Source organism: Chroicocephalus ridibundus, chromosome 2 (assembly GCF_963924245.1).
Source record: "Chroicocephalus ridibundus chromosome 2, bChrRid1.1, whole genome shotgun sequence".
NCBI lineage: Eukaryota > Metazoa > Chordata > Aves > Charadriiformes > Laridae > Chroicocephalus > Chroicocephalus ridibundus.
The window spans coordinates 145317538-145342883 of record NC_086285.1 but is presented as its reverse complement, the minus strand read 5'-3'; the positions used below and the strand labels follow the sequence as shown (position 1 = coordinate 145342883).

Here is a 25346-nt window from a genome sequence, read left to right as displayed (position 1 = left end):
GCCCTCACGGCGGGGCGAGGGTGTCCCGGGAGGGGGGAACAGCCCCTCTCCTCGGCGCCCCTCCATCCGCCCCCCCGGCCGTGACCTGTGCTCTGCAGCGGGTGGCTCCCGCGGGAGCGGCGCGGATGGCGGGGGGGGGGGTGGCTTGGAGGAGGGGAAGGGTGGGGAGATGGGGAGGGGTCCCCGCCGCCAGCGTCACCGCCCTGCGAGGGTCCCGCGGATGAGCCCCGGGGCGGCGGGGGGGCGGTATTTGCGCTTCGCTGTTTGCTCCCAGAGCTGACGGGAAGGAATCGTCTTCTGCGGGATAAAGTCCCTGTCTGCGCGGGTGAATTGCCCGTGTCCAAAGTCTACTGGCAGGAGGCTGTCTACGGCAATCTCCGCGAGAGGGATGACTTTTACAATATATGGGCTGATTGCAAATAAGTTACTAATAAGCCGCTTTGGCGTAAGAACGGCTCTATGCATTATTTCCTAAGATCTGTTTATTTGCAAGTATTTCTTTCTTTCTCTTCTTTAAAAAAAAAAAAATCGTTCGGGAAAATAAAAAAAAAGTACAGAAGTTAATATTTAGACATTCATACTATTAAGTAATAGAGCTATAAACTCTCCAATACGGCACTTTCATTTTACTTAACAATAGATAACACAACAGCGACAGTGAAACAGGCCAAACAAAAGCGATCACCAAAATTGTTGTGACAGTACAATTACCCGGCTAGGAAATTTATTCAATATGCTTTACCATTGCATTGACACAGCAGGAAAAAAAAAGGCCAAATGTTCAGGGAATAATACAACAAGGCAGGAGGTATTTGGAAAAAAAAAAGGATTTATTTTGAAATACACTTTCCCTCCCCGATTTGTTATCGATGTGCATCTGACACGACGATACGAAACAAACAAACGAAGAAAACCACATTCTGTACAGAGCTCTAAAATGAGCCGCGAGTATCTACAAGATGAGCTTTACGCCTGGGTGTGGGTTGGAGAGGGGGCCGATCCTGCAGTCCGCACTCTCTAAACGAGTTTCGCAGACGTGTGGTAGGAAAGCTTGGCCCCGAGTCTGCGTGTGGGTCTCCGTGTGTGTGTGTGTGTGTGCGCGCGCGTGTCTGTGAGTTCCTACAACACAGTCCTTGAGTAAAATGGGCAAGTTGGAGCTGCCGGAGCGGGCGCAGGTCCCTGGCTGCTCTAGAAGTCCTGCCGCGGGGTGTGAGTTAGACTGTGCCGCCGTAGATCACAGTTTCGCCTGAACACTTTGCCGCACTGCTCACAGTTGTAGGGCTTGATGTCTGTATGGGTAAGAAGGTGAGTTTTCAGATTACTTCTTTGATTAAAGGTTCTTCCACATGTGGGGCATTTGTGTGGAGATTCCTGTTCAGATTTGAAGCAAGCAAAGGATTAATCCTTCACAAACTACCTGGTTTAACGTATTACTGCACTTTTTTTTCTTATCGCAACGCACAACTTGAAATATCGGGGTTGGACACGAAGCGAGGGCAGCCCCGGGCGGACGGCAGACCGCCTCTACTCGCCCCGTCCTGCCCCAGAAGGGTTATTTTTTTAGTTCTCGATTTGGCGGCATTTCGCGCTCCTGGGGCGCAGGGAAAGCGGCCGCCGCGCCGTCCTCCCGCTCCGGAGCTCCCGCTGCCCGCCGACGGCCGCGGCGGTCCCGGCGGGCGGGCAGGACGCTCTGCACCGCTCCGCACCGCTCCGCACCGCGCCGCCGGGCTCCCCCGCCGCCGGGCTCCCCCGCCGCCCTACGCCTGCCGCCGCCCAAACAGGGCTGGAGCCCTCAACGAAAAACGCCTCGAAGCGGCGGCGCGGACAAAACCAAAGCCGGGGCTCGCTGCCCGCCGCCAACCGCCTCCCCGCCGGCTTTCAGCTCCTATCCCGCGGCCGCCGTTTTTACGCGGGTCTCCCGCGGCCGCGGCGGTAACCGCCGGCCGCTTCCCTCTCCCGGGGAAGCACGGAGCCGTCAAGTGCCGGAGCCCCCTCGCTCCCCTCCGCACCGGAGCCCCGTCCCCCTGGCAGCCGTCGCCCCTCGCCCCGCGGCGGGCCGGACCGGGTCCGCGGCGGCGGCACACGCGTGGAGGAGGCCGGGGAGCGCCGGGCTCACCTGCATGTGTAGGGTTTTGTGGACCGCCAGGGTCCTGGACTGGCAGAAGCCCTTCCCGCACTCCTGGCACTTGAAGGGTTTCTCTTTGGAATGGATGTACCTGGAAAGCAACCCGAGGGGTGAGCGGTGGTGCCGGCAGCGCGGGGCCCACCCGCCCCTGCGCCCCGCTCCCCCAAACCCGGCTCCCCCTCCCCTTCCCCGTTTCATTTTCCCTCTCCCGTATAATTCTGATCATGGTAAAACGCCTCTGTCTGTTCAAAACATTTGCAATAATTCGTATCGAGGAGTGATTGCCCTCTCTGGTGACAGATCGGGACAGCATCTGCTGCGCCAGCGGGACCCGAGCCCGTTCTCCACCGGAGGCAACGCGGATCCTCCGCGGGCGCCGCTCGGCACCGGCCGCGGGGTGCGGAGGTGGAGGGGGGCGAGCCGGGGAGCGCCCACCTGCGCCCCGTCCTCCTCCCTGCACCCCCCAGGGCCGCGCTTCAGAAGCACAACAGCCCCGGGGGCTTCACCCCAGCCCCCCCAGCGCTGGTGCCCGCCCCACGCAGAGCGCAGGTTTTGGCTCTCCTGGCCGTTCCGCGGCCGCGGAGTTGGAGCCGGGGGTTTCTCCTGCTGGCTCAGCCCAGAGCTCCCGGGGCGGCTCAGCTTCACACCACCCCCAAGTGGTTCCCCCCACCCCAGCTCCGCCCGGCCCCGGTCGCGGTGGTCCCTCACCGGTGGTCCCGCAGGTGGTCCTGCCTCCGGAAAGCCTTGTGGCAGATGTCGCAGGTGTAGGGCCGCTCGTCCGTGTGGGTCCGCTCGTGGATGAGAAGGTTGTAGGACTTGGTGAAGTGCCTGCCGCAGAACTTGCAGATGAACTCCTTTTTCGTCTTGGAAGGCAGGCGGCCGCGGGAGGGCTTCCTGTCCGGGGACAGCTTGCTGATGCCCGACAGGGGCGAGGCCAGTCCGGGGCTCAGCTTGGCGAGCTCTCCCACCTTGGGGGGGTCCTCCTGCGTGGCAGCCACGGCCAGGTTGGCAAAGTCAAAGCGGGGCCTGTCCTTGTGCAAGGCGGGGAGGACGTGGGCGATGGCCCCTTGCTTGGGGTGGAAGAGGTGTGTGGCGAAGGGGAGCGCAGGGAAAGGGAAGCGAGAGTCCACCAAGCCCTGGGCAGCCGCCATCTCCGTGATGGTGGAGCGGGTGATTTCATGCACATTGGGGTAGCCCAATGTCCAGTGATTCATGTGCATGGTTTGCACGGCGCTGAGTCCATACAGACCTTGCAACTGGTCCACAGCTGCGGGGAAGGTGTTCACAGCCTGGAGGAAGGAGTAGTTGGTGAGTTGGAGCGACGGGTGCAGCGGGATGGGGGCTGGCAGAGCCTTGCTTCCCATTTTCCCGGGGCAGGCGCAGGCCGGCGGTGCGGCTGGTGCCTCTGCTGGGCTTTCGAGACGGGGAGAAGATCCTAGGAAGAGAGAGAAAGGAGGGGAAAGAGAGCTTTACCGAGAGCAGCGTGGTCCCCCTTACCGAAGAGAGCGCGGCGGCGGAGCCAGGAGGGGCTAGGCACGGCCCCGGTGCGCTGCCTTCTTGCGGCCCCAGCGCCCCGCCGCAGCCCCGGCTCCCGTCCTCCGCCGGGGCCGGCGGCCGCCACCGACTCACCGGCGCGATCGCTTCGACCGGTGAAGCTACAGCGTAAAAAAAATTTTTTTAAATATCACTCCCAGAAACACCCACCCCAAATTAAAGTAAAAAGGAGAAAACCCAGCGCCGAGCCAACCGAAGGCGCCGAAGATTCAAATTAAACGAATCGTGGAAAAATACACCCGGAACAGAGCCGGGACCGGAGCCGGGGACGCTCCGCTCCGCTCCCCGGGGCCGCCGTCCCCCCGCAGCGCCCAGCCCGGGCCGCGGCCGCCGCGGGGACCCCCGGGGGCCCCCTCCCTCCTGCCCCCCGCGTCGCTCCCACCCTCCGCCCGGCCACCGCGGGCGCGGAGGCCCCGACCCCGACCCCGTCCTGGCTGGGGCCTCCCCGGGAGGGAGCAGGGTGCTCACGGAGAGCCGAGGCAGGCCCGGGTGGGGACGAAGTGGGGGGTAAACCCCGCGTTTATCCCAGCTCGGATGCTTATTTTTCTTCCTTCAACAACAACTCATTTATCAAGATAACCGAGGGAGAGAAAAGGAGCTCCTGCCCCGCACGCACACCTCCTACCCAGCCCCCCGCGCCGCAGGTCCTAAATAAATCCACTTTGCGCTGAGATCCCTTCCAGATGGCCGGGGCCGCCCCACGTAGCCCGCCCGGGCCCGGGTGATCCCATCGGCGGCCAGGAAAGCGGCCGGCCCGGAGGCCTCCCCGGCGCGCCCGGCACGGCGCTGCCCCGCAGCCGGCTCCCTCCGTCGCGCAGGGCCGGGAAGGACGAGGGCAGCCCCGGCGAGACGGAGCCTCCCGCACCCCCTCCGCCGTCCCCCGGCCGGGAGATCCGCCGGAGCGGCGGGGCCGTGAGCTAATGAGCGGTGTGTGACTGTCAGAGGGTTTCACTCAGCCCATTCAACCGAAACCGCCGGGCCCGCTGCTCCCACCGCCCGGGGGGACCCCTCGGCGCCCCCGGGGAGACGCTCCCCTCCCGCGGGGCCGGGGGATATCGGCGCGGGGGGCAAGCCCCTGCCCTCTCCTTTTTTTGTTTTCGGTGGGGGTTCACTTCCAGCAGCCAAGCGGCTGCTACGACCCAGAAAAGCGGCGGCTGTTCCCCAACGGAGCGAAAGCAAGCGCCGGGGTCTCTCCGGGCCTGTAAACAAGAGGTAGGGCCAAAGGTGCCCCAGCACCTCCTGGGATTTGGGTGGCGGGACTGGTGGGGCGTAATTTCTCAAATAAAAAAGACACTCCCACACCCCCCAGAAAAAAAACAACAACTAAACAAAAAAACCCCGAACGACCTCAAAACTAAAGGAAACTCTCCGAGCGCGGAGCCCGCGCCCCAAGCAAGAGCCCTGCCCCTCCGGGCCGCCGCCGCCCCGAAGCCCTCACAGCGGCCGCACGGCTCGGGCCGCTCCGGGGGCACCGTGCAGCCTCACGGTGGGAAGAGGCTTTGGGATATTTTTCCTAAAATACTTTTCCTCCCCGTTTGTGGCACTGCACTGAATTGCCCCTCCGGGAAAAATATGCGGCAACGAGGTCGGGTGTGAACAGCAGCGCTACCCACCCCTGTTTTCGTTTTCCTTGAATCGTGGCTCTCCCGGATTTCCTCCGTTGCTGCCCAGTTTTTCTCGTTTGTGATTTTATCGAGACCAGGGACAGTGTTATCGATACCACCTATTATATATGGCGACCCCTTTTTTTTTTTTTTTGAGGGGTGTGGGGGTTGGCTATATATAGACACTTATTTTTAAAGATGTCGTAGTGTGAGTTCCTATTCGCTTTCCGCCAGGAACAGACACAGCGGCAATAAAATCGCTTTTCCCTGGCTGCTACCGCGGCTCCTGCCTCCATCCCGGCTCGTTGCGGAGGGATTTGGGAGCCACCGTCTCTGAGCTATGACCGAGGTGGACACAGGATTTCGGTAGGGCAGAGCCTCGTCCTTCCCAGCCGCGTTTTGCGGCTATGTGTGGTGGTGTCATTGCAGGGCGCTCGTTTTCATGCCAAAGAACCAAGTCCGAAAAAACTATGCGGAACACGAAATCGGTATTTCAACGCAGAAAGTTTTAAAACCGTTGCCTGAACCGCGGTATATTTATTCCTATCTGTACTCGGCGGTAACTTCATTAAAGCATACGAAAAAAAAAAAAGACCAAGAAGTGTCTTCCTGCATGATTTTAAGGCCAGTTATAATAAGGTGCGGGGGGAAAAGTCAACCAAAAACGGATGTTACTTAAACCTTGGCACTTCCTTTTCCCTTGCCATTCAGAGCGCTTAATTAAATTAAGCCCGGTGCCTCGGCAGTACGCCCCTCTCTACCTGCCTGCCTGCCCTGCCGCCGGCCCGGCCGGCGCTCCCCTGCCTCCCGCGGCGGGGCCGGGGCCGGAGCCGTGCCCCGAGGTCTCTGCGGTCGTTCCCGGTGAGCTGATGGGGGGCTCCGGGCCGCCTCCGCTCCCCGCCCGCCTCACTCGCCTCCGCCGCTGCCCGCGCAGCCAGGTATATTTCCACGGACCGAGGACTTGTCCGGCGCGACCCGCGGGTCACTCCACGCAGGGACCGGCTCCTCCCCGCCAGGAATTTCGCGTGGAGGACATCGACCGCGCACCCCGGGAGGCCCCCGCCGCCTGGCCCCGCACCAACGCGCCCGCGGCGTGCGGGGGGGACCCGCATCTGAACCGCCGCGGAGCTGCAAACTGAAAGTAAACCCGGCGACCCCGCGATCCTCCCCCCCACACGCCTCCCCGGGACGCCGCCGCCCCGCTAACGCCGACGGCAGCGGGCAGGGCGGTCGGGGGAGCCGCTTACCTACCGCAGCCGGCTGCTCCTCCGGGGGAAAAGCCGAGGCGGCGGCCGCGGCACCTTCACGGAGACATTAGATCCACAGCGGGGGCGCTCAGCGGGGCCGGGGCCCGGCGGCGGCCGGCATGTTGCGGAGGGCTAGGCGGCGGCTGGGAGCTCTGGTCCCGGGGCCCCGGCATAGACCGCCGCCACCCCACCCGCAGCCTCCCGCCTTCGACCCCGGCGAGGCTCGGCGAGAGTCTGAGCCGCCCCCTGCCCGGTCCATCACATTTCAGCGGTGAGTGGCGTGGAGCGCTGTCCCCGCCCGCCCGCCGCCGCCGGCCCACCCCGCGGCGCGCACAGCCCCGTGCTCGGGGCCGCGCCGCTCTGCTCCGCCCCGACGGGACGGGACGGGACCGCCCCCGGCCCCGGCCCGCCCCGCCGCGCCGGCCCCACTGTTTACTTGTGTTTGGGTAGCAACTGGGTTTTAAAGGGGCAGGACGCCCCCCCTCCTGTCCCCCCCCCGCCCCGCGTCACCTAAGGTGACTTTTTCCTTCGAGAACGGCCCGCCGCCCCCCGCCCCGCTGCCAGCCGCGGGAATTTGCGCGCTCCCTGCGCCGCACCGCCCGCCTCGCCCGCCCGTCGAGCGCCGGCCAGCGTGACACACTGCTTAAACACCTAAAATAACCCCCCTCCCCAAACCCAAAGCGTGGGCGTTTTGTGGGCGCCCACTTCTCCGAGGGGACCTGTAGGTGCAGGTAACGCTCGGCGGCCGTCGGGCCGGGTGGCCCCGTGCCCCGACGCTGCAGCGGTTCGGCTCTGCCCTTTAACTGCTGTTTAGGCGCCTAAAGGCAGATTCAAAAGGAGAAGAGAAGCGGCGGTACCCCCAAGCGCGGTGACTAAGCACACAATCCCTGCCTGGAACAGACAAATAGTTTCGAGAGCAGTTTCGATTTATTACCGGGGAATTTACTGCTAAATGGGGCCTCTGTGACCCTTTTCAAATTTCTCGATTAAAGCACTGTATTGATTTTCGTCGTTAGCTGCAATATGGTCGGTTGCATATAGAGATTTTGGGTTGAATTTTTATTTGTAACGTTACCTTGTTTTGTGCATTATTTAAATCACATGTATGGGGAATCTATTGTATAATCTGGACTGGAGATTGGAGGTAGGCTTTGAGAAGTATGAAAAGATGTCGGAAGAAATGGCATCTAAAAACAGCTTTGAAAATTTTTCGAGGTACACTCTGTGCCGTTTAATTCAAGCCCGCAAAAGAAAAGAGGACACAAGTGACGGCTGCATAGGGATTTTTTTTTTTGTTTTTTAGTACACAGTAGGAAAAAAATTAATCAAAGAGAGGGAACAGGAGACGGCAGAGGAAGGTTTGAGGTGTCCCCTCGCAGGGCAGCGCAGCCGAGGCTGGCGCTCGTTACAGCCCGCGGCTGCTGCCGGCCGCCGGGCTCTCGGGCTGTTTTTCGTTTCTTTTCATAAAGCTCTGCTTCGAAAATGCCCTATTTTACATCTCAGCCACCCTAAATAAATAGTATTTCGTCTCCCGGGCAGTGAGGACACCGAAGTACACCGTTCCGGGAGAAGGAGAGATCCCCCGGGCCGGGTGCGAGGTGGGTGCGGGCGGCCGCGGGAGCCTGCGCGGGGCGAGGGCTCGCCGGCCGCGGGCGGGCTGGGGGGCTGCGGCACTGCGCTGGGGGGGACCCGCATGCCCTCGTTGTTGTGCTTTCTCGAGCGAGGCCGGTTGCTTCAGGAACGAAGTGGAAAGGGGGCTTTACAGCCGCATTTTCCGCCCCGCACTGCTGGCTTGCGGATGCCAAGGAAGTTCTCTCCCGGACACAAGGATCGGAGGGGGTTGTTTCGGGAGAACCATCATTTTTTGCTCTTTGCAGCAAGAAAAAATAACCCGCACTTGTTAGGGAAAAAGAAAAGAAAAGAAAAGAAAAGAAAAGAAAAGAAAAGAAAAGAAAAGAAAAGAAAAGAAAAGAAAAGAAAAGAAAAGAAAAGAAAAGAAAAGAAAAGAAAAGAAAAGAAAAGGAAAAGAAAAGAAAAGAAAAGAAAAGAAAACCCACAATCAAACCCAAAACCAAAAAAAAATACCCAACCCGAAACAACAACAACCTCCCCAAAACCCAAATGGACCAGGCAACGAAAAAGCCTCAAAGCGGAGGGAACCGGGGAGGGGAACGGAGCGGTGCAGGGTCGCTGCCCGAGCTGTTTGCTCCCCGGCCGTTCGTGGTACGTTTCGGCTACGCCGTGAGCGGGGAAAACTGCGCTCTCCCGCTACCGGCTGCGCGGCGGCAGCCCCGCACGTCTGTGCTGGCGGGCAAAGCCCGGTGACCCCGGCGCTCCGCCGCCCGGCCCGGCCAGCAGGTGCGCGGCGAGACCCGGCCGGTACCGCCGCGCCGCCCGGCGCCTCCGCTCCCGCCGCAGCCCGCGGTCGCCCGGACGTCGGGGGGAGCTCCACGGCAGCGGACACCCGTCCAGCAGGGGTGACGCCCCCGGGGCCACAGGCCGCGGGGTCCCGCCAGAGCCCTGCGCTTCCGCGTCACCTTTTCGCGTCCACCTCGGGAGGGCCCCTCCTGCCCCCACTGGCCTTCCCGGTGCACGGGGACCGCCACCGACGGTCACCCTGCGGCCTGCGAGGCACAGGTGCAGATGCCCTGCTCCGTCTCGGCAGAGCCCGCCGCCCCGCTGTGCCCTGGGCGGCCGCGGGGCCCGGCCGGCAGTGCGGCGGGGCGGGGGGGGCGCGGAGCTCCGCGCCGGGCGGCGGCGGCGGCCCGCGGTGCTGCAGCGCCCCCTGGAGGCCAGCGCGGCGCCCTGCCCGCTGCGCCCGCCGCCGGCTCCGGCCCCGCTCCGCACCCGCGGGGCGCGTTGGGGCGGATGTCCCGGCGGCAGCCGGTGCGGAGCTCTCCCCGCACCGCGCGGGAGACGGCGGCCGCGGTGCCCCGACGGGGGCGGGGGGGGGGTGTGAGGCAGCGGCGCTCTCCGCGGGCGCCCGGGCGCGCACCCCGCGCCGCCGGCTTCCATCCACGCGTCCCGCCGGTGCCGACACCATCGCGGTCTTCTCAGCCTCCCCCCGCTCTGTCCCCCGCCCCCCCCAAATCCATCCGGAGCGCTGGACTCCGTCCAGGGGAGCAGGGAGATAGGCACTGTTTGTTCTCGCTGCGAGGAACAGATTAAAGCAGCTCCTCCGCTGGCAGTGCAGCCCGGGGCAAGCCTTGACCACCCGCCCCGTCCTGAGCACAGAAATGCACCCGGGGAGGCGGGGGGGGGGACGGACGGACGGACGGGACACGGGCCGTCGGCTCGGCGGCAGCCGGGCCGCGCTGCGGGGTTTGCCGACTCTCCCGCGGAACTCCGTGCGCGGCTGCGGTGCGGGACGCACACACGAAGCGGCTCAGACCTTTGCAAGCCGGAGCTGTCAGTGGTGGACGGCTGCGGTCGCTGGGGGACTAACCCTCCCTTAAAATTAATGGGGGGTGAGGGGGAAATTTCAGTGGTAGCCGAGGCTGCGCCCAGATCCCCGGCCTGAGGGAGAAGGTACGGTCGGGAGCGGAGTCGGCGCGGCCGGTGTTGCTCCAGCACCGACCCGCGGGGGTACCCGGGCCGGCTCCGGCTCCTGGCAGGGGCTCTGCCGAGAGAAGGGGCCGGGAGCACGGTTCCCGGTGCAGGGCACCCCCGCACCCGGGCCCGGGAGGCGCCCCGACGGCTCCCGACGCCGCAGGCTCGGGGAGCGCGGCCGGTGCGCGCAGGGCAGAGGCGCCGTTCGGCAGCGACCGCACCCGCGGGCCGGGTCCTGTCCCCGGGCAGCCGCCCGCCGACAGACAGGCCGGTGCTGCGAACGAGTCGGGCTACACACCGAGGGCTTACTTAATTTTATTTATTCTTAAGGAAAACAGTGTCTGCCCGTCGATCTGGCATGTGATTCCGCTGGTGTTTCTTGGTGACTAAATCATCGCCTACTTCACTCCGACTTATTGGGGTGAGATTTTTTGTTTTGTTTTTAATGTACCCGTCAGGAAATGCCAAGGCTTGACAAACAGGCGGAGGCGGCCGGCGGCGAAGAGCTGGGCAGGCTCCGGGGGACACCCCCGATGCAGCTCCCGCTCAGCATCTCCCTTTTCCCCCTTCAGACTCGGATCCCCGTGAAACATCGCCGCCGCGATTAATTTCCATAAAAGAAGAAAGCAATTAAGCACACAACGACCTCAGCGGGCTGGATCTCGCCCGTTTCTCCCACGGGCGCGCAATCCCCGCCACCCCCTCGTCCGCGGCCCCTGCCCGCCGTCCCCGGCCGCGGGGCTCCCCCCGGGCCGCAGGCAGCGGGGCCAGCCGCCTTGCCCGCGGCACCGCCGGCTGCCCGCCCCGACGCCTCCCCGACGGGCATCGCCACCGCAGCCAGTCCGACGGGTGCCTTCTCCTCGCCTTCCCCTCGCTAGGGAGCTCCGAGCCCCGGGGGGACTTCTGCTCTTCAGCCGCCGCCGTGCCCCGACTCCCCCCTCCCGGAGGCTCCCGGCCCCGCTTCGGGATACCGCGGGGCTCCCCGGCACACCGAGAGAAGTGCCAAACCGCCCTTGGCCGAGGCCAGCTTTGCCGTGTGTGCACGGCGGTGGAGACCCCTCGCCCCGCGGAACTTGAGCGCTGTGCCGCGGTGCAATTGCACGCTGCGGACGGGGCGAGGGAGGGTGCGGAGGCGGCCGCCGGCACCGCGGGGGCCGGGGCGAGGACGCCGCCCGCTGCGCTGCTGCCGCCTTGTCCCGGCGGCGGGCCCCGAGCCCCGCACAGCCGGGGCGGCCTCGCGGGTCTCCGTGGAGCAAAGGCTCCGTGGCGGGGGCACAGGCTGGCACAGGAGGGGATGCTCTGCCCCAGGCCCCGAGGACGGGGGTGTCCCGTCTGCTGCCGGGAGAAGCGCTCTCCTTGCAGATGTCCTGCCCCGAGGCGAGCCCACCCAGCACAGCCCAAAGCCGGCGGCTCTCTCCCGCTCATCCCAGCCTGCCGCCTGCTGATTTCCTCAGGGGACAGGGGCGAAAAAGCCCTCGATAAATGGACTTTTCTAGCCTAAAGCATTCCTTCCCCCGCCATCAGCAATGAGATGTTTTTGTAGTGGCTGAAATGAGCAGTTGTCAAGACATAAAGAAATACAACGTGCCGTACCTTAGTATAGTTTGCTTTAAGCAACCATTTGGCTAAAGTCTTTCCTGCCGTCAGCATTGAAACACTGAGCAGGGCTGTTGCCTACAGCCACGGCTGGAAGCACAGACACCCACCGCACACAAAGTGGGCCCCTTCCTTGTCGCTCCATACCTTGCTACCCCCCTCTGAGCTGAGCCTGGGCACCGCAGAAGGTCGCCCCCAGGGCCGTCAGGCTTGGCTTACTCTCTGGTGGTGGCATTTTACCTCGCTTGGCAGATGTACCAAGTAACAGCCCGCAAGGTGGAGGTCGGCGGGGCTTCAGGGCCACATGCTTGCTGCACAGACGTGGGATCATATGCTTCGCTCCTGGGGAACGGGGGATTTCAGGCAGCGATGAAGTTCTGCAGCTGCCTCAGGCTGGAAGGATCCTGAAGTTTGCAATCTCCGAGCCAACTGTTAGGGGGGGAAATCTAAGAGAAATATTGTATAAAAGCAATAAATTGGTTTAAGAAATGCAGTTGTACATTTGGTTGCATGCCTCGTAACTCACCTAGGACATGAGAACTCCAAGGCAGCAGAGAACAGGGCCCATACATCTTGTCCTGTGGCGTATACTAAATAACTCCATTTCCTTTTAAGAACTTTTTATATCCCAGTGAATAACTTGATTTTCACAAATAAAATTAATACTATAGGGTGAAAGTCAGCAAACAATAGAAAAGCTCAGAGGGTTTTTTCCAGTTGTAAACATGCAGAATCCATATGGTCATTAGATACATCTGTGGGTTAAGCCCTGATTTGTTTATGCAAGCCTGATGCTTATGATACTCTTAAACTGGGACTATTCTGTTGAATATATGTACACTGTAATCCCCTTTTACCTACCCTCCGCATGTGTGTTTCCTGTTTTCAGCATGCATTCTCGATGTGTAAACTGTGGTGAAGGATATGTTATAAACCAGGATACTACAGAGCATTTCAGATATTTTCAGAGCATTACAAGCACGGTGCAAGCACATGCAAATCATCACTTACAGATGTGCACAATGTCTGTATTAATCTCTGCGTGTTTTTTCAGTTGTTTGTGGCATCTAATTCAAAGAAGAGGACAACAATGGATATTACGAAAAAGTACCAATTGTTCCCAGGCAGACTCACCCCTAGGATGTCCAGACAAACCTTACTGATGAAACCCTGCACTTCTTAATAAAATCAGGGTCTTTTAAAGTTAAGATATTGAAGATTCCCGAAATATGAGGAAATAGAGGGAAAACTTACCACAGTAAGGTATTTGAAATCTCTTAAAGACACTGCCAAGGCTGAACATTACACTGTGTCTCTATTGGGAACAATCCAACAAAGAACTTAAGCGCATGCTTAAGTTCCTCACTACCCAGGGCAGTACCTACACAGGTGCTCCAATTTCTCTATATGCCAAAGTCACCTGCTGAGTGGGTGTTCTATCACTGGTTTAAAAGGTCTCCTCAATCAGGGCCATTATTTTCAGATTGCCTTATAAAAATAAACAAATGAATAAAAGCTTATTAAAAATCCAAGAGCAGTCACCATTCCAGGCAAGATTTTGCCTCACGCCTGCTTTCATGTCCTTTTCCATGAGTTAAATTGTTGCCACTTGCTCGTCTGTTACCACCCCCTTGTTTCTGCCTTAAATGCTGGTGTTCCCCTCAGCTTCTCCTGCTGCTACAGCAGCACAACTGTGTGCACCTCCTGTTGGGTTGCTCCAACATGAAACTTGTGGATGTGATGCTGATACACCTTGGAGACTTTTCAGAGCAGAACAGTTTGGATCAAGCCTGTGGCATGAAAAAAGAGCCCTTTTTCTCCATGAACTCCCCACAGCCACTGTGAGACAGATCAGGAGAAGATCACTGTGGAGTACAGAAAGGTTGCACAGTAAAAGCAACGGGTAAGAATGGGAACGGATCAGTTCAATAATGTATCTGAGCTGAGCACAGGCCAGTCAGAAGACTTTCTGGTAAAGAATATTACTCTATCTTGCCTCCTCTCCCCTTCCCCTTTCCCTTTCCTGCTGAGCCCTTCAGATGACAACATGCACACCCAGTGTGTCATGACAGACAGTCTCTGGGTATCATGAGCCAGCAGCAGACAGAAAGCACATAAGATCAGGATGACTCAGAGTTGAGACCCAGCAGTGGATTTCCACCTTCTTTGCTTATAGATCCCTGTTTTCTGTTCCTGTGGTGATGCAGGTCCCTGCTCAGAGGACTGGAATTCCGCTTGCTCTCCTTAGTTCCCTTTTACAGACCCTTCAGAAGTATTTGAGGGACTGCACAGGCTGGAAAATGGTAGGATGAAAACCAGGGAATGGCTATTTCATCCTCTTTCATCCATACTGGATGGCACGTTCCATCTCACAAAGACTATCAATGACTATTGCAGATCTGCCTTGTTTGCATCAACTATTTCATTTATTTGACCTGCTCACCCATGATAGGCTGGTGAAAATTATTAGTTGGTTATGCTATTCTTTCAAATGACCCTTTGGGAACTGCTTCTAAGAAAAATACAAACACCGTTCATTTCAACACCAAAACTCATTTTAGCACCCGAGAAGTGCTGAAAGCTGAAGATGTTACACTGCAGCACAAACAGAGCTGCCTCGAGGCCTCTTGTTTTCAGCTTTTCAGATCAGTGGAGAGGGGAAAGAGGTACTGTCAGCCACACTACAAACTTTCAAGTGTAATATGTATTCCCTTTTTCCACTTCATTTGTCCTGACGATTACTGGTTGTTCAAATGCAACCGGGAGCTTTTGAATTTCACTGTTGTTGCGAGTCTGCCTGTCTCTGAACTGCTGGATGGAACCCACCTGCGTGGGTGCCGCGCTCTGCTGTTTCAGGAGGCTGGGTGTGCATGGAGGGGAGCAGCAGAGACCTTGGGACAAGGCACGCTTTGGAATTACAGCCTTCCCAGCTACGATGGAAGCAAGGATCAGTGATGCCTGCAAGACAAGGGGCTTTCAGGGAGCTTAGGACAGTGCCTATGGAGAGTTCAAGGCCAGGCTGGATGGGGCTTTGAGCAGCCTGGTCTAGTGGGAGGTGTCCCTGCCCATGGCAGGGGGTTGGAACTAGGTGATCATTAAGGTCCCTTCCAACCCGAACCATTCTGTGATTCTATGATTAACAGAAATGCTCAGGACAGAGAAATGAAAGCTGGCGAAGGTGAAAAATATTTTCTGAATCCAAGAAAGGCCCCACGAGAAGACTCATGAAGCCACCTGAAAGGATCCATGAACACAATGTATCTTGTGCTTGAGCTCTTTGTGAAACCTGAAAACAGAGAAGTCTTCATGACTTTGGCCAGAGGGCTTTGCCCAGTGTGGTGTGGTAAGAATTTCTATTGGGAAGAAGCATCAAGTAAATAAAATACAGGGTGTTTATTTCAGCGGGAGCTGGTATGAAAGTCAGTCTGTGGCCACAGCAGCATCGCTGACACTGCTGAGATCTGAAAAGGAGACCACCGATAAAGGTCATTAGCTAAGGTTAAGCGGGGTTAACCCTGACCTTTCTCCAGTCTCCAAGCAGACAGCTCTTGAGCAAATACAAAACCACAGTTATTAAAGAACTCTTAAACAACTACAATAACAAAATAGAGTGGAGCCAAAACTGCAGATCTGTTTTATTCAAAGCATAATATTTATAGATGATAGATACTGAAAAGCAGCAGAACTGGTTTTAAGGGCCGTCCCTGTACCTAGATAGCGGAGGCACAGTTGAAAGCATTCTGTCTTTTGAACCACAGTGAGACATGAATTTAATTTTTTCAGAAAGAATATTTTCAGTCCTAGAGCTTGGTAATTCCTGTGTGCTTGGTAAAGAAGAATATTAGAAATACCCGACTTTCTGTTAGAGTTACAGGTGGAGCCTGAAATGCTAAAAGGCTGTTCAAAGCATCACTTAAGTCTGATCTAGCTCAGCATTAGTCTAATGTTATCTTTTCCCCCCTCAATGGTTTCAAGAAGATATATAAAACCAGACCAGAGCTGATGTTTACTTTTACAGCTAATGGTTCCTCAAATCTACAAGAACTTCTAAGGAGTAGATAAAAGCAGCTGCAAAAGTGATCTAGAAATAAACATCCAGAAGAAAACATAACTGCAATCAAAGTTCCAGCTGTTCTCGTCTTAATTCTTATCAGTATTCTTTTTAATCAGGCACATTTTGAAGTCCAAGGCTTATTTCCAACAGCTTTTGTCCATACATATATATATGTGTGTGTGTAAGTCCCTTGAAATATTACAGAAGTTCTGTTTCACATCAAAATAGTGTACATTGTCACTGAAATTATTAATTTTCTTTTCCTCATCCCCCATGTTCTCTCTGGGCCCCTCTTTTGCATCTGGCATGTGTACTGATACTCAAGATGACAAATACTGATAACTGTGAAGCTGCAACGCTGCATACTTCCATAACGCAAAGCTTAGCCAAAGTTAGTCACTGATTTATGTCCCGTATTCTGTTCAACGGCACAAGGGCTTTTTTTTTTAATAATTCCATACCTTTAATCCTTGCCACCTTCAACCTAGTGTGTGTCAAATTTCCATCTTATTGTTGCAGCTGTGGTTTCTTAAAACTAAAGTACGCGTCTTGAAGGCAGTGACACATTCTTAAGTTTATTCACAGATTTAAATGCTCAGTTGTTCAAAAACACCCGAACTCATTAAAATGCGATGGTGTGGGGTTTTTGCCATACTAAATGGCTGATACAGAGACTTTAAAAAACAAATGAGGGATGTTGGGATGACTATTTTTATTCAGCCCAAGTCTGTCGAAAGTGTGGTAACTTAGGCAGAGATCATAAGCCCAGGGTTCTCTTTAGCAAAGAGGTTGTTTCCAAAATACACAAGGCAGAAAAAGCCCCCCTGCATATAAAAAGGCTTCTGCAGGTGTACAGATGAAAGGAAACAAACCCTGCACCGTCGAGGTACCATATTACTTCGGACGACTTCATGACTCACAGTAGGAGACAGCCCACAAAGCAGATGGATTTCAGAAGAATCTGTATGCTTACAAAAAGCAAAAGTTAAGTATTTTTATCATGACCTTCCCTGTTTAAGAGAATACCCAGCTTCCCTGTTCTGTCCCATGGAAAACGGACCAGAGGCAAGATGCTGTAAATACTCCTCCAGGAGCCTGCAAGTGAGTTGTCCACATTACCCTCCCAGCCCCGCTGACACCTGGCTGTGCAGGATTACTCTTCCTGTAGGTGAGCTGGTGAAAAGGACCATACCTTTGCTTCAGCCATTTCAGTTCAAAGTCTGGGGCAGTAACTCAAACCCGCTTTTATCCTCTTTAAAAGCTTAGAGGTTTGTGTGTTCCACCAGAGCAGCTGAGACATGTCCCATTCCAAGAAAAGGCCAAGAAAATAGCTGAGAGCAGTAACAACTTAAACCGCTGCAAAAAATCTGGCAGAGGACATCTGTCAAAGCCCAAAGAGTTCCAGTTATGTATGATTTCATTTGATCCCAGAGGCTAAATAATGTACAGGAAAGATTTAATAATGTTATGCAGATTATGTGTGGAAATGTAAAAGGAACCTAATACAATGCCAGTTTGAAAAATCTCCTTGTGCTTGTAGCACTATTATTGCTGCACAGTCAGAAAACACAGCTTGAGCAATAGACTATGATAATAAAATTAAAAATTGGAATTGCTAGAATATTTACTCAGGTGAGACTATTTGATTTTAAAAAGATGACTTAATATTTTCCCTCTGCCAGGAAATTATCAGAGCTCCCCATTCCCGTTTCCACCACATCAGTTCCATTTCCATGTGAAACCCTGATAGTGAAAACGTGGTCACCAAGGATCACTGCTTACAACATTTCCAAATGCCAGGGCAAAGGAGACTTCAGGTCCTAAAAGGAGAACAAAACCAAGTGGCCCTCACCTATATCTGCTTGCAAGTTTGAATCGCAGCATCTGACTGAACTAGAATTGCTGAACTATAGGTATGGTCCCTTTTGCCAAGTCACTCGCAGAAACAGCCATTTCTGGCAGAAAGGGGGAAGAGGCAGCTGGAAGGGTGATGTGAACAGCCACCACCACAGGTTCTGCCAAATGTTATCTGTCAAATCTTCTGGTAGCGTAATGCCTCAATGCCATGTGACACTATCTAAATACTGGCAAAGGAAGGGCTATTAAACAGGATTCTTAGCCCAGTATGGCCATGGGCTTCTTCATTAAAAAAGCAACCTGAAAGAAGAAGGAAATGGATCCTATCTGGTATTACCTACAAACTTCTGTGCAGACTCTCACAAAGGAAGCAAGTGTAATGTTTCCTAGATTTCTTGAGGCTGGCACTTGTGGTGGTCTTTCTTCGGCTGGTGCTTTTATCTCCCTTGGGATAGCAGTTATAGTTTTAGCAGCTGAAAACTTATGCTCACCAGTTTTTCTTTCAGTGGAAGGATCTAAGACTTTTCCTTCCAAGGTTGGGTCTTTATTTGCGGGGAGTTCCAGCAGGTTTCTTCGGTTTCTCATTTCCTTTTGCTATTTCTGCTCTCATCTGTTTTGCAAATGGCCACCATAATGTTAAGCTTATCTAATGACCAGGCCTCTGGCTGGAAGAATGCCAGCAGCATTCTCAAAATCAGTCATCTGAAAGCATTCAGAGGAGATGGCCATCACCTTCTCCCTGAACCTCGGACATAAAACTTCCCTGATAAGCACATACTCCAATGCCGTGAAAAGTGAGAGGTTACTCTTAAATTCAGCTGTCACTTTAACCAGCTTCCTTGGGTGACACTCAGACACTCTGATGAATAAATCTCACTCTACAAATAATACATTCTTTTTTTCAGTGTTTGGAAAAGGTATTGGTTGTACATAGAGACAATAGAGAGTGAGTGTCCCCATAAAGGCTTCACTGTGAACGTAGGTTTCGTTCTACATTTGGCTTCTCCTTATTTTCTTAATTGGGATCCTTTTCTCCCTCACTGGCAGGGTGTAGTCCAGGTCGACCTACTCCTGGCTTTTGATATCAGGCATGTCCATGGCAGTTTTTATCATCAGTGAGACTTAGGGGCTTTGTCACAATTCCTGCTGAGAAAAGTGGGAAGGGCAGAATAATTTTCTTTTCCTTGGTAAGGGGAAGTCCGCAAAAATGCAAGATTTGTTGCAGGTCTTTATGTGCAGACATACACCGAGGACAAAAATTTCATAGATTTTGCTATTGACCTCAGTGAATTCTGGATTTTATTCAAAAGGAGGAATTCAGTAGGAGTACTGGGTTTCCAATTTAGAAACTCGAGAAGAAGACTAAAAAACTGCCCAAGGTCTGCACTCTGAGGACACAACACGTAGCAATAAAGATTGATGTTAAGAGCTGACAAGCTTAACCCTGTAAAAAGAAAAACATGAGATTGTCATCATAACATTTATTTAGTTAAGACCTGAGAAGGAAGAGCCGAGAGCAGCTCCTATACATCCTATAAAAGAACAAACTCCGTAGGAATGGGGTTTGTGTGGAAAAAAAATCATCCGTCGTTTGGACTTCTATTTTCCTCAAAGAGCAGGAATTCTGACCTTGTGGCAGATAGAAAAAACAGGCCCAAAGCAGGAAACTGCAGTATGAATACACCTACACAAGAAGACACTACCCTCTGGAGTAACCTTATTTTGAAAGAGGGTTGACAACAGGAAGAGAAAGATCTGCTGGCCACTGCTTCATCTGTCCAAAGGGCTCGTTCAAGCGCCAAGAGAGAGACCTCCTGAGAGCCTGCTGGGAAAACAGCAGTTCCCAGCTTCCCGGGATCCCGCTGCCTCAGCGTTGTGGGATCTGCTACTGACCACAGTGGGAAGGCTGCTGAGTCAGCCGCTGAGCATCAGTCACTTTCCACTCTGATAGACCAGAGGCCGCAGGAAGCATAGAGGTGGGAACGCATGACAAAACCAGAGAAGGTAGCAAGGTAAATGCTTTTCCGGAAAAGAAAAAAGTCATACACTTAATACTGTTTTATTGGACTTTATATTATAACTTAGCTTATTTATTTTGAGTAAGTAAGAACGTATTGAGGAGGAAGCAATATTTAAGTGACTTTCGTCAAAAAATTAAGCTTAAAACAACAGATATATAGGTATAAAGTGGCACAGCTCTACAGGAGACCACTGGTAACTCACACCGGCTGCAGCTCTGCCTCTGCACAGTCATTTGTTGATGAAATAAACTTTCCTAAGGCTGAGGAATCCAACTAACAGCAATGAGGGTCCCTCCAGCTTCTAACTGGTGCGATAAGGTCCTGTGCTAGCCTTCCTGTCCTAGAACTAAGACAAACAAACAAAACTAGAATTTCTGGAATCCATTGCATTTCTGAGGGGTATTATTTAAAAATTAGACTGCAAGAGATCATTACCACAAGCACACCACTTTAGAACAGACTTCCTAGAAGCAAAGCAAGTTTGGGGAAAACCTCTCAAACAATCCCCCTTACTGTAAGACACCTGTTCTCCTTAAAACACTTTTTTTTTTAGTGGAAGTCACCCCAGCTGAATTAAATTTCTTTCCCTTGGGCCTGCATTTTCTTTAGCCAACACAACAGCTGCACCATGTGGAGATGAGCCACGAGAAGTGTAACAACACATGTTTGTGATTGCTGCATCAGCTTTGGCAGATTTAAGTGCAGAGGTCTTTAGCTGCCTTCTATTAGAGAGCCAGCTTTACAATATAGACAACATCTTGCAAAGCAGTAGCAATAATATATATAGTTTTATGTATTTCTTGTACTTGCTGGTACAGTAAAACCAGAAAGGAACTGACTGTTACTGATAGCTATAAATATTGTATTAAGCACAAACATTTTCTTTTGTGTGGAAAAGTAGGAACAGAACAGGAGGATGGGTTAACTGCAATAAAATCCCCTGAGACCCCTGTGCTAGCTGTTAGCCAGTCCTGCAGAGACACTCAACCATTCAGAATGGGCAGTAACCTTGTTATTTCAAAGCTGCGGTAAATTTAATCTCTCCAAGAAATTGCTGAATTCCTGGAAAATAATGCATAATCTTGGTTCAGTGTGTCTTTTTTTTTTCCCTCTCATTTCAAGAACAGGTGCCAAAAACTGGTCTTGTGGAGCCTAATTCGATATACTTTAGAACACAGTTTTAAAGTTTGCTTTTGAGGCATTTAATTAAGAGCTGTTGAGTATCCCACACCCATCAAAATAAGGTACTTGTTTTTGAAAGACCATTTTGAAGGGTCAAGATAAATGCCAATAATACAGCATAGAATCAAGCTTTTGTGTATATAATGTGTTGTTCCCATTACTTTATGTATATCTGTTGCTGTATATATTTGAGGATATTCTACCACAATTGTGTGACTTTAATCTTCCTGCACATTTTCTCACTTAAAATTGCTATGCCATTGCATATTGTAAAATATGCAATGCATGTTTTAAGTTGATATTGTAATGCATTATACATTAATATGCAAGGCATATTATACAGCATTGCATAAGTGTTGCCAGGACTCTGAACCGCAAATTTTCCCACTGTCTGAAATTTCAGATGCTTAGTATCTATCCCATGATAAGGGGACCACTTCTACACTGTTTATCATTTCTGGCTGCGTTGTTTCTAATCAAATGAACCTATGACATATTCTTAAGAGGTTATGTCAAATAAATGCTAGTATCTAATGTGATTTGCCTCCAATTTTGACCTTTCCTCCATCCTCCTGGGAGATGAATGGGGCCAAGGATGGAAACACCAGTCAAGCAAAAATCTGCATTTATATTCACATTCCCATGAGCAAATTAGACAGGGCTCTCCTTTGAGAACTGATCCCCAAAGTAGTATGTTTGAAAGAAAGACCCTGTTGATGTTAACAGGTTTTGGATCAGGTCCTAGAGACATTCTGCCTAGTTTGAACTGCATAGAGCAGGGATTTGCTATCTATTAATCTTACTGAAGGAGAGACGCTGTTTGGCTTTCTTCTTCTGTTTCGGTTTTTCATTGTTTTACCTAGTATTCAAATTAGCACATTCATTTTAAAATTAACTTTAGGGAATTTAAACTGTGTATCGTTAATCCAGTAAGAGCAGCTTAATGCCACCAGTGTAACAAATTAGATCATGGAACTACAGAAGAGCTCAAGGATGAAGCAATAAAAGTTGTGTACCGGCCAGTTCAAGGTTACACAAAAACATTAAGCTCTCTCTTGTTTAGAAGACATTGAAATGTGATATATGAACACAAAAGAAGGAATGTCTTTAAATCTTAAAACGATTAGCAGTTTTACTCTGTAGGGATCTATGGGAGGAGATGGACTCCACCCTGAGGAAGATAAAAGACCTCAGTTTTCTCAACTGGAAGGAGTGATTCATTTTAGGTGGAAGTGGTATGCATGTGATATTCCTCATGTGGTAAATTAACTGTTTCCATTAAGAAAGCTCCTAGCATATGGAATTGCTCTATTTTCCTCTGCTCTGCGGAGAAAATTATACCACAAGAACATTTTTTTTTTGCTAAACCCAGCCCAGGTAAAAATGGGCAGTGTTAATGGCTGTTGATAAACTTTTTTTTTTTTTTCTATGAAAGGAATCCATTACTCTTCCACTGGTTTTCTGTTTGCAACTAAGAAAATTCATTTTCAGTGAAGGAATAGTGGAAAAAGCTTAGGTCTCAAATTTAATGGGGTTCATAAGCTCTCTAGATAGTAATGTGCTTTATGTTTTGCTGTGTTTTTATAGCCTGACCTATGTAAACTCAGTCACTTCAAAGTTTTGTTTTCAGCAGAAAGTTCCCTTGCTCGGTGGTGACAGTAGTTTAAGTACTCATTCTGGCGAGCAGCGAGGATACCATAAAACTGTCCCTTATTGAACCAAACTGAACTAGATTAGAGGAGGCTCAAATCAGTGCATCATATAAAGCCAGTTCCGTGAAACTTTATTATTTGCTGCTTCGCTGTTTCTTTACTACACAAGCTGCTGTAGGGAAGGCTTCCTGCTGCTTTTAAGAGCAGAATGGGAATGTAAGTGCAAATCTTAATCTTCTCCTTGTTTTGGATATATTTTTACTTTCCACGGGATCTTATCTTGTAATCAGAACCATTACTTCACAGTCAGTCATGAAATGGCTGTTACGCCACTGAACTTTTTTTGTGACGTTTTAAAGTTTTAAGACTAGAATTGTACTCAGGTCTTTTTTTTTTTTTTTTTTTTTAAGTGTGACTGTACATGTTATACGAGTAGCTTATTTGGACTTGAATTATGATCTTCTGGCATGTTTTGATTGGGAAAGGTTGGAAAAAAATAGGAAACTGAAATTTTGTGGTTTCTGGATGTTAAAGCACTTAGAATGAGTGATTCTTCCTCATACAAAACACTGGCTTGTAATGTCTATGAAGCAAGCTGGAGACGCATTTCAGAAATAAATAGGAAGGATTTAAAAAAAAAAAAAAAGCCCTATAACTGAATAAGCTGTAAGCATTTCATGGCATCGCTTTTGTAGTGCTCAGTATTCACGATGTGCTTTCCTGTTACAATGGGTTCTCCTTATTTGTCATCTGTAATACTTTACTTGTGCATCCCACCTTTTTATACTTCTCTTTGAGCACTTCTTTGAAGGGCCCACAAGGGCAAGGAAGCTTCCCTTCCTTAGAGCTGAAAGAATGGGTCTTTTTAGCCCCTTGAAAGCATTGTCCCTAAAAATAAAAAAAAAAATCCTAATCTTCCCTAAGCATTTCTGTTGTGTATTCCTCAAAATCTCAGCTCAGGAGCTAAGGGAAGATGGGAGAAAAATGCAGCCTCCACGGTGGTGTAAGCCTTGAGCATCAAGCTGTACGTATTTAGGCAGCTTCATGGAGTACTGGCTTCATAAAGTAATGATGATCCAGTCATTCTTTAGTTATTGATACTAGTTTCCATTCCTAATGCAGGCACCAAGCCTTGCTAGTTAAATGTTATTTATTTATTCTCCAGGGTGTGAGCACACTTCTTTGCAGACTGAAGAACAGATGGTTGCCCCCAGAAAGCGGGGGAATATTTTTGTGTAGAAGGGAATCCAGAGTAACCCTGAGTATTACCACAACAACAGTAATTGTTTTACAAACCAAAATGAGATTTTTTTTTCTGGTTGATGGTAATCTGTAGATCCCACGAGCACAATCAATGCAGCTGTAGTACAGGCTGGAATATCTTCTGTGGTTCACTGTAAATAGCAACTCTGTATCCATGGTTTATTTTTACCATAGTGTGCTAAAATAGGAAAAATAGCAAATGGTAGGTCTATATATAGCCTGTTACTAAGACTATGAGCTAAATGGTTAGTCAACAGAAAAATTCTATCCTAATCAACAAATGTCTTTAGGTCTAGTAATAATATTTTGGATACCAAAATGATGTATACTAGGTAGTGAGAAGAATTGCAGCAGTGCAGCTAATATTTTACTATTGCAGGTTTTTACTGCTCTTTTTAATGTAAAGTAGGAATTTTGTGAATCGCACTGATTTTAATAGAGTGGCTATGGATGGCAGAATCCACACCTATATTTCCTGACTATTTATTTTCTGCATCTTTCTTTTGCTGGGCTAGCAAAAAGTCAATTTCCTTTTATGTGCCATTAATTAAACATTAAGTTGTGAATAGTAAAAGAAATTTAAAAAATGTTCTTTATTCCTAAGCTTGATTAAAAACTCGCTGTAAAAAAAACCTAAATTTTAGACCAAACTTGAGAATATGCTGTTCTTTTATATTTTATTTACGACTATTTTATGACTGACAGGGTTAGGAAAGTGTATAACAAATTCTTAGATAAGCCTTCAAGGTTACTTCACATTAGACATGGTAGGTAGGAAAAAATACAGGCAGAAGTCAGTTTTTCTTATCTTCTGTATAAACAAGCTGGTATTTCATTCAAGGCCCTTTCCTTAACTTTCAGCATACCAGATCGCTATCAGGCAGTCACAGGGAGAGACATGCAAACATGTTGTTGTTGACTATTTGTCTACAGAATTTATGAATCGGTTTCTAAGGAAATCAGGCTCCTGCATTCATTCTGTCTTTGTGCTTGGCTGCCATTCCTTGCCTTTCTCCCCTTCACAATCATTTGTGACTTAGCTGGCCAATACTAACCATATTTGAAGAAAAGCTGCACGTCTGTAATTATAGTAAGTTTCTATTTTTACTAAAACTCATAGGTGATGGGTAGAGCAGGGAATGCCCTGTTTGTGGGGCTCTCCACCCCACGGCAAGGGAAACATAAAGGAAACTCTGTCCCTAGGTGCTGGGTTTGGGACCACGCTGTGGACTGACCTGCACCCTTCTCCTCCTACCTAAACATCTTCTCCTGCGAGCTAAATAGGGTACTCGTAACTCCATGGGGTAACACTGGGGTGGGTCAAGGCATGGTGAGATATCAGGGATGTGGAGGGCTTGTATGGAGCGCAGAGCTGGGGGTGTTCTTGAGGGTCTATGCAAGCAATAAGGATATTGTGGGTTTTGGCATGTCGAAGGGGTGAATGGAGGTACTGTGGAATGATACTGGGGACACTGAGGGAGAGAGCACAGATGACCCTGCAAAAGAACTCGGGGGCTGCTGTGGTGAAAGGGTAGAAAGCACATGGGGAAAAGAGCCAGCCAGTGAAAAGCACCACAGACGTGATGAAGGACTAGGGGTATTTTGTCTGGAGAGCGTAAGGTGTTTGTGACATATGGAAAAC

General features: G+C 51.7%; 2 protein-coding genes across 4 annotated transcripts; both read right to left on the bottom strand.

Annotated features, from left to right (window-relative positions):
• Positions 1-558: 558 nt before the first annotated feature.
• OSR2 (odd-skipped related transciption factor 2) lies at positions 559-6951 on the bottom strand. Of its 3 annotated transcripts, none has more exons than XM_063324036.1 (4): positions 6531-6951; positions 2834-3560; positions 2117-2216; positions 559-1371 (listed from the first exon to the last, which is right to left on the bottom strand). In XM_063324036.1, exons 2-4 carry the CDS (start codon positions 3487-3489, stop codon positions 1189-1191), a joined length of 939 nt encoding a protein of 312 aa, XP_063180106.1. In that variant the 5' UTR covers positions 3490-3560; positions 6531-6951; the 3' UTR covers positions 559-1188. The 3 variants fall into 3 exon arrangements, with proteins under 3 accessions (XP_063180106.1, XP_063180108.1, XP_063180107.1); XM_063324038.1 differs by having other exon boundaries at positions 559-1289; XM_063324037.1 differs by having other exon boundaries at positions 6535-6951.
• On the bottom strand, positions 5558-10672 carry LOC134510877 (collagen alpha-1(I) chain-like). The gene is made up of 6 exons (XM_063324091.1): positions 10531-10672; positions 9305-10369; positions 8803-9154; positions 8089-8426; positions 6198-6584; positions 5558-5751 (listed from the first exon to the last, which is right to left on the bottom strand). Exons 1-6 carry the CDS (start codon positions 10670-10672, stop codon positions 5558-5560), a joined length of 2478 nt encoding a protein of 825 aa, XP_063180161.1.
• Positions 10673-25346: the final 14674 nt, after the last annotated feature.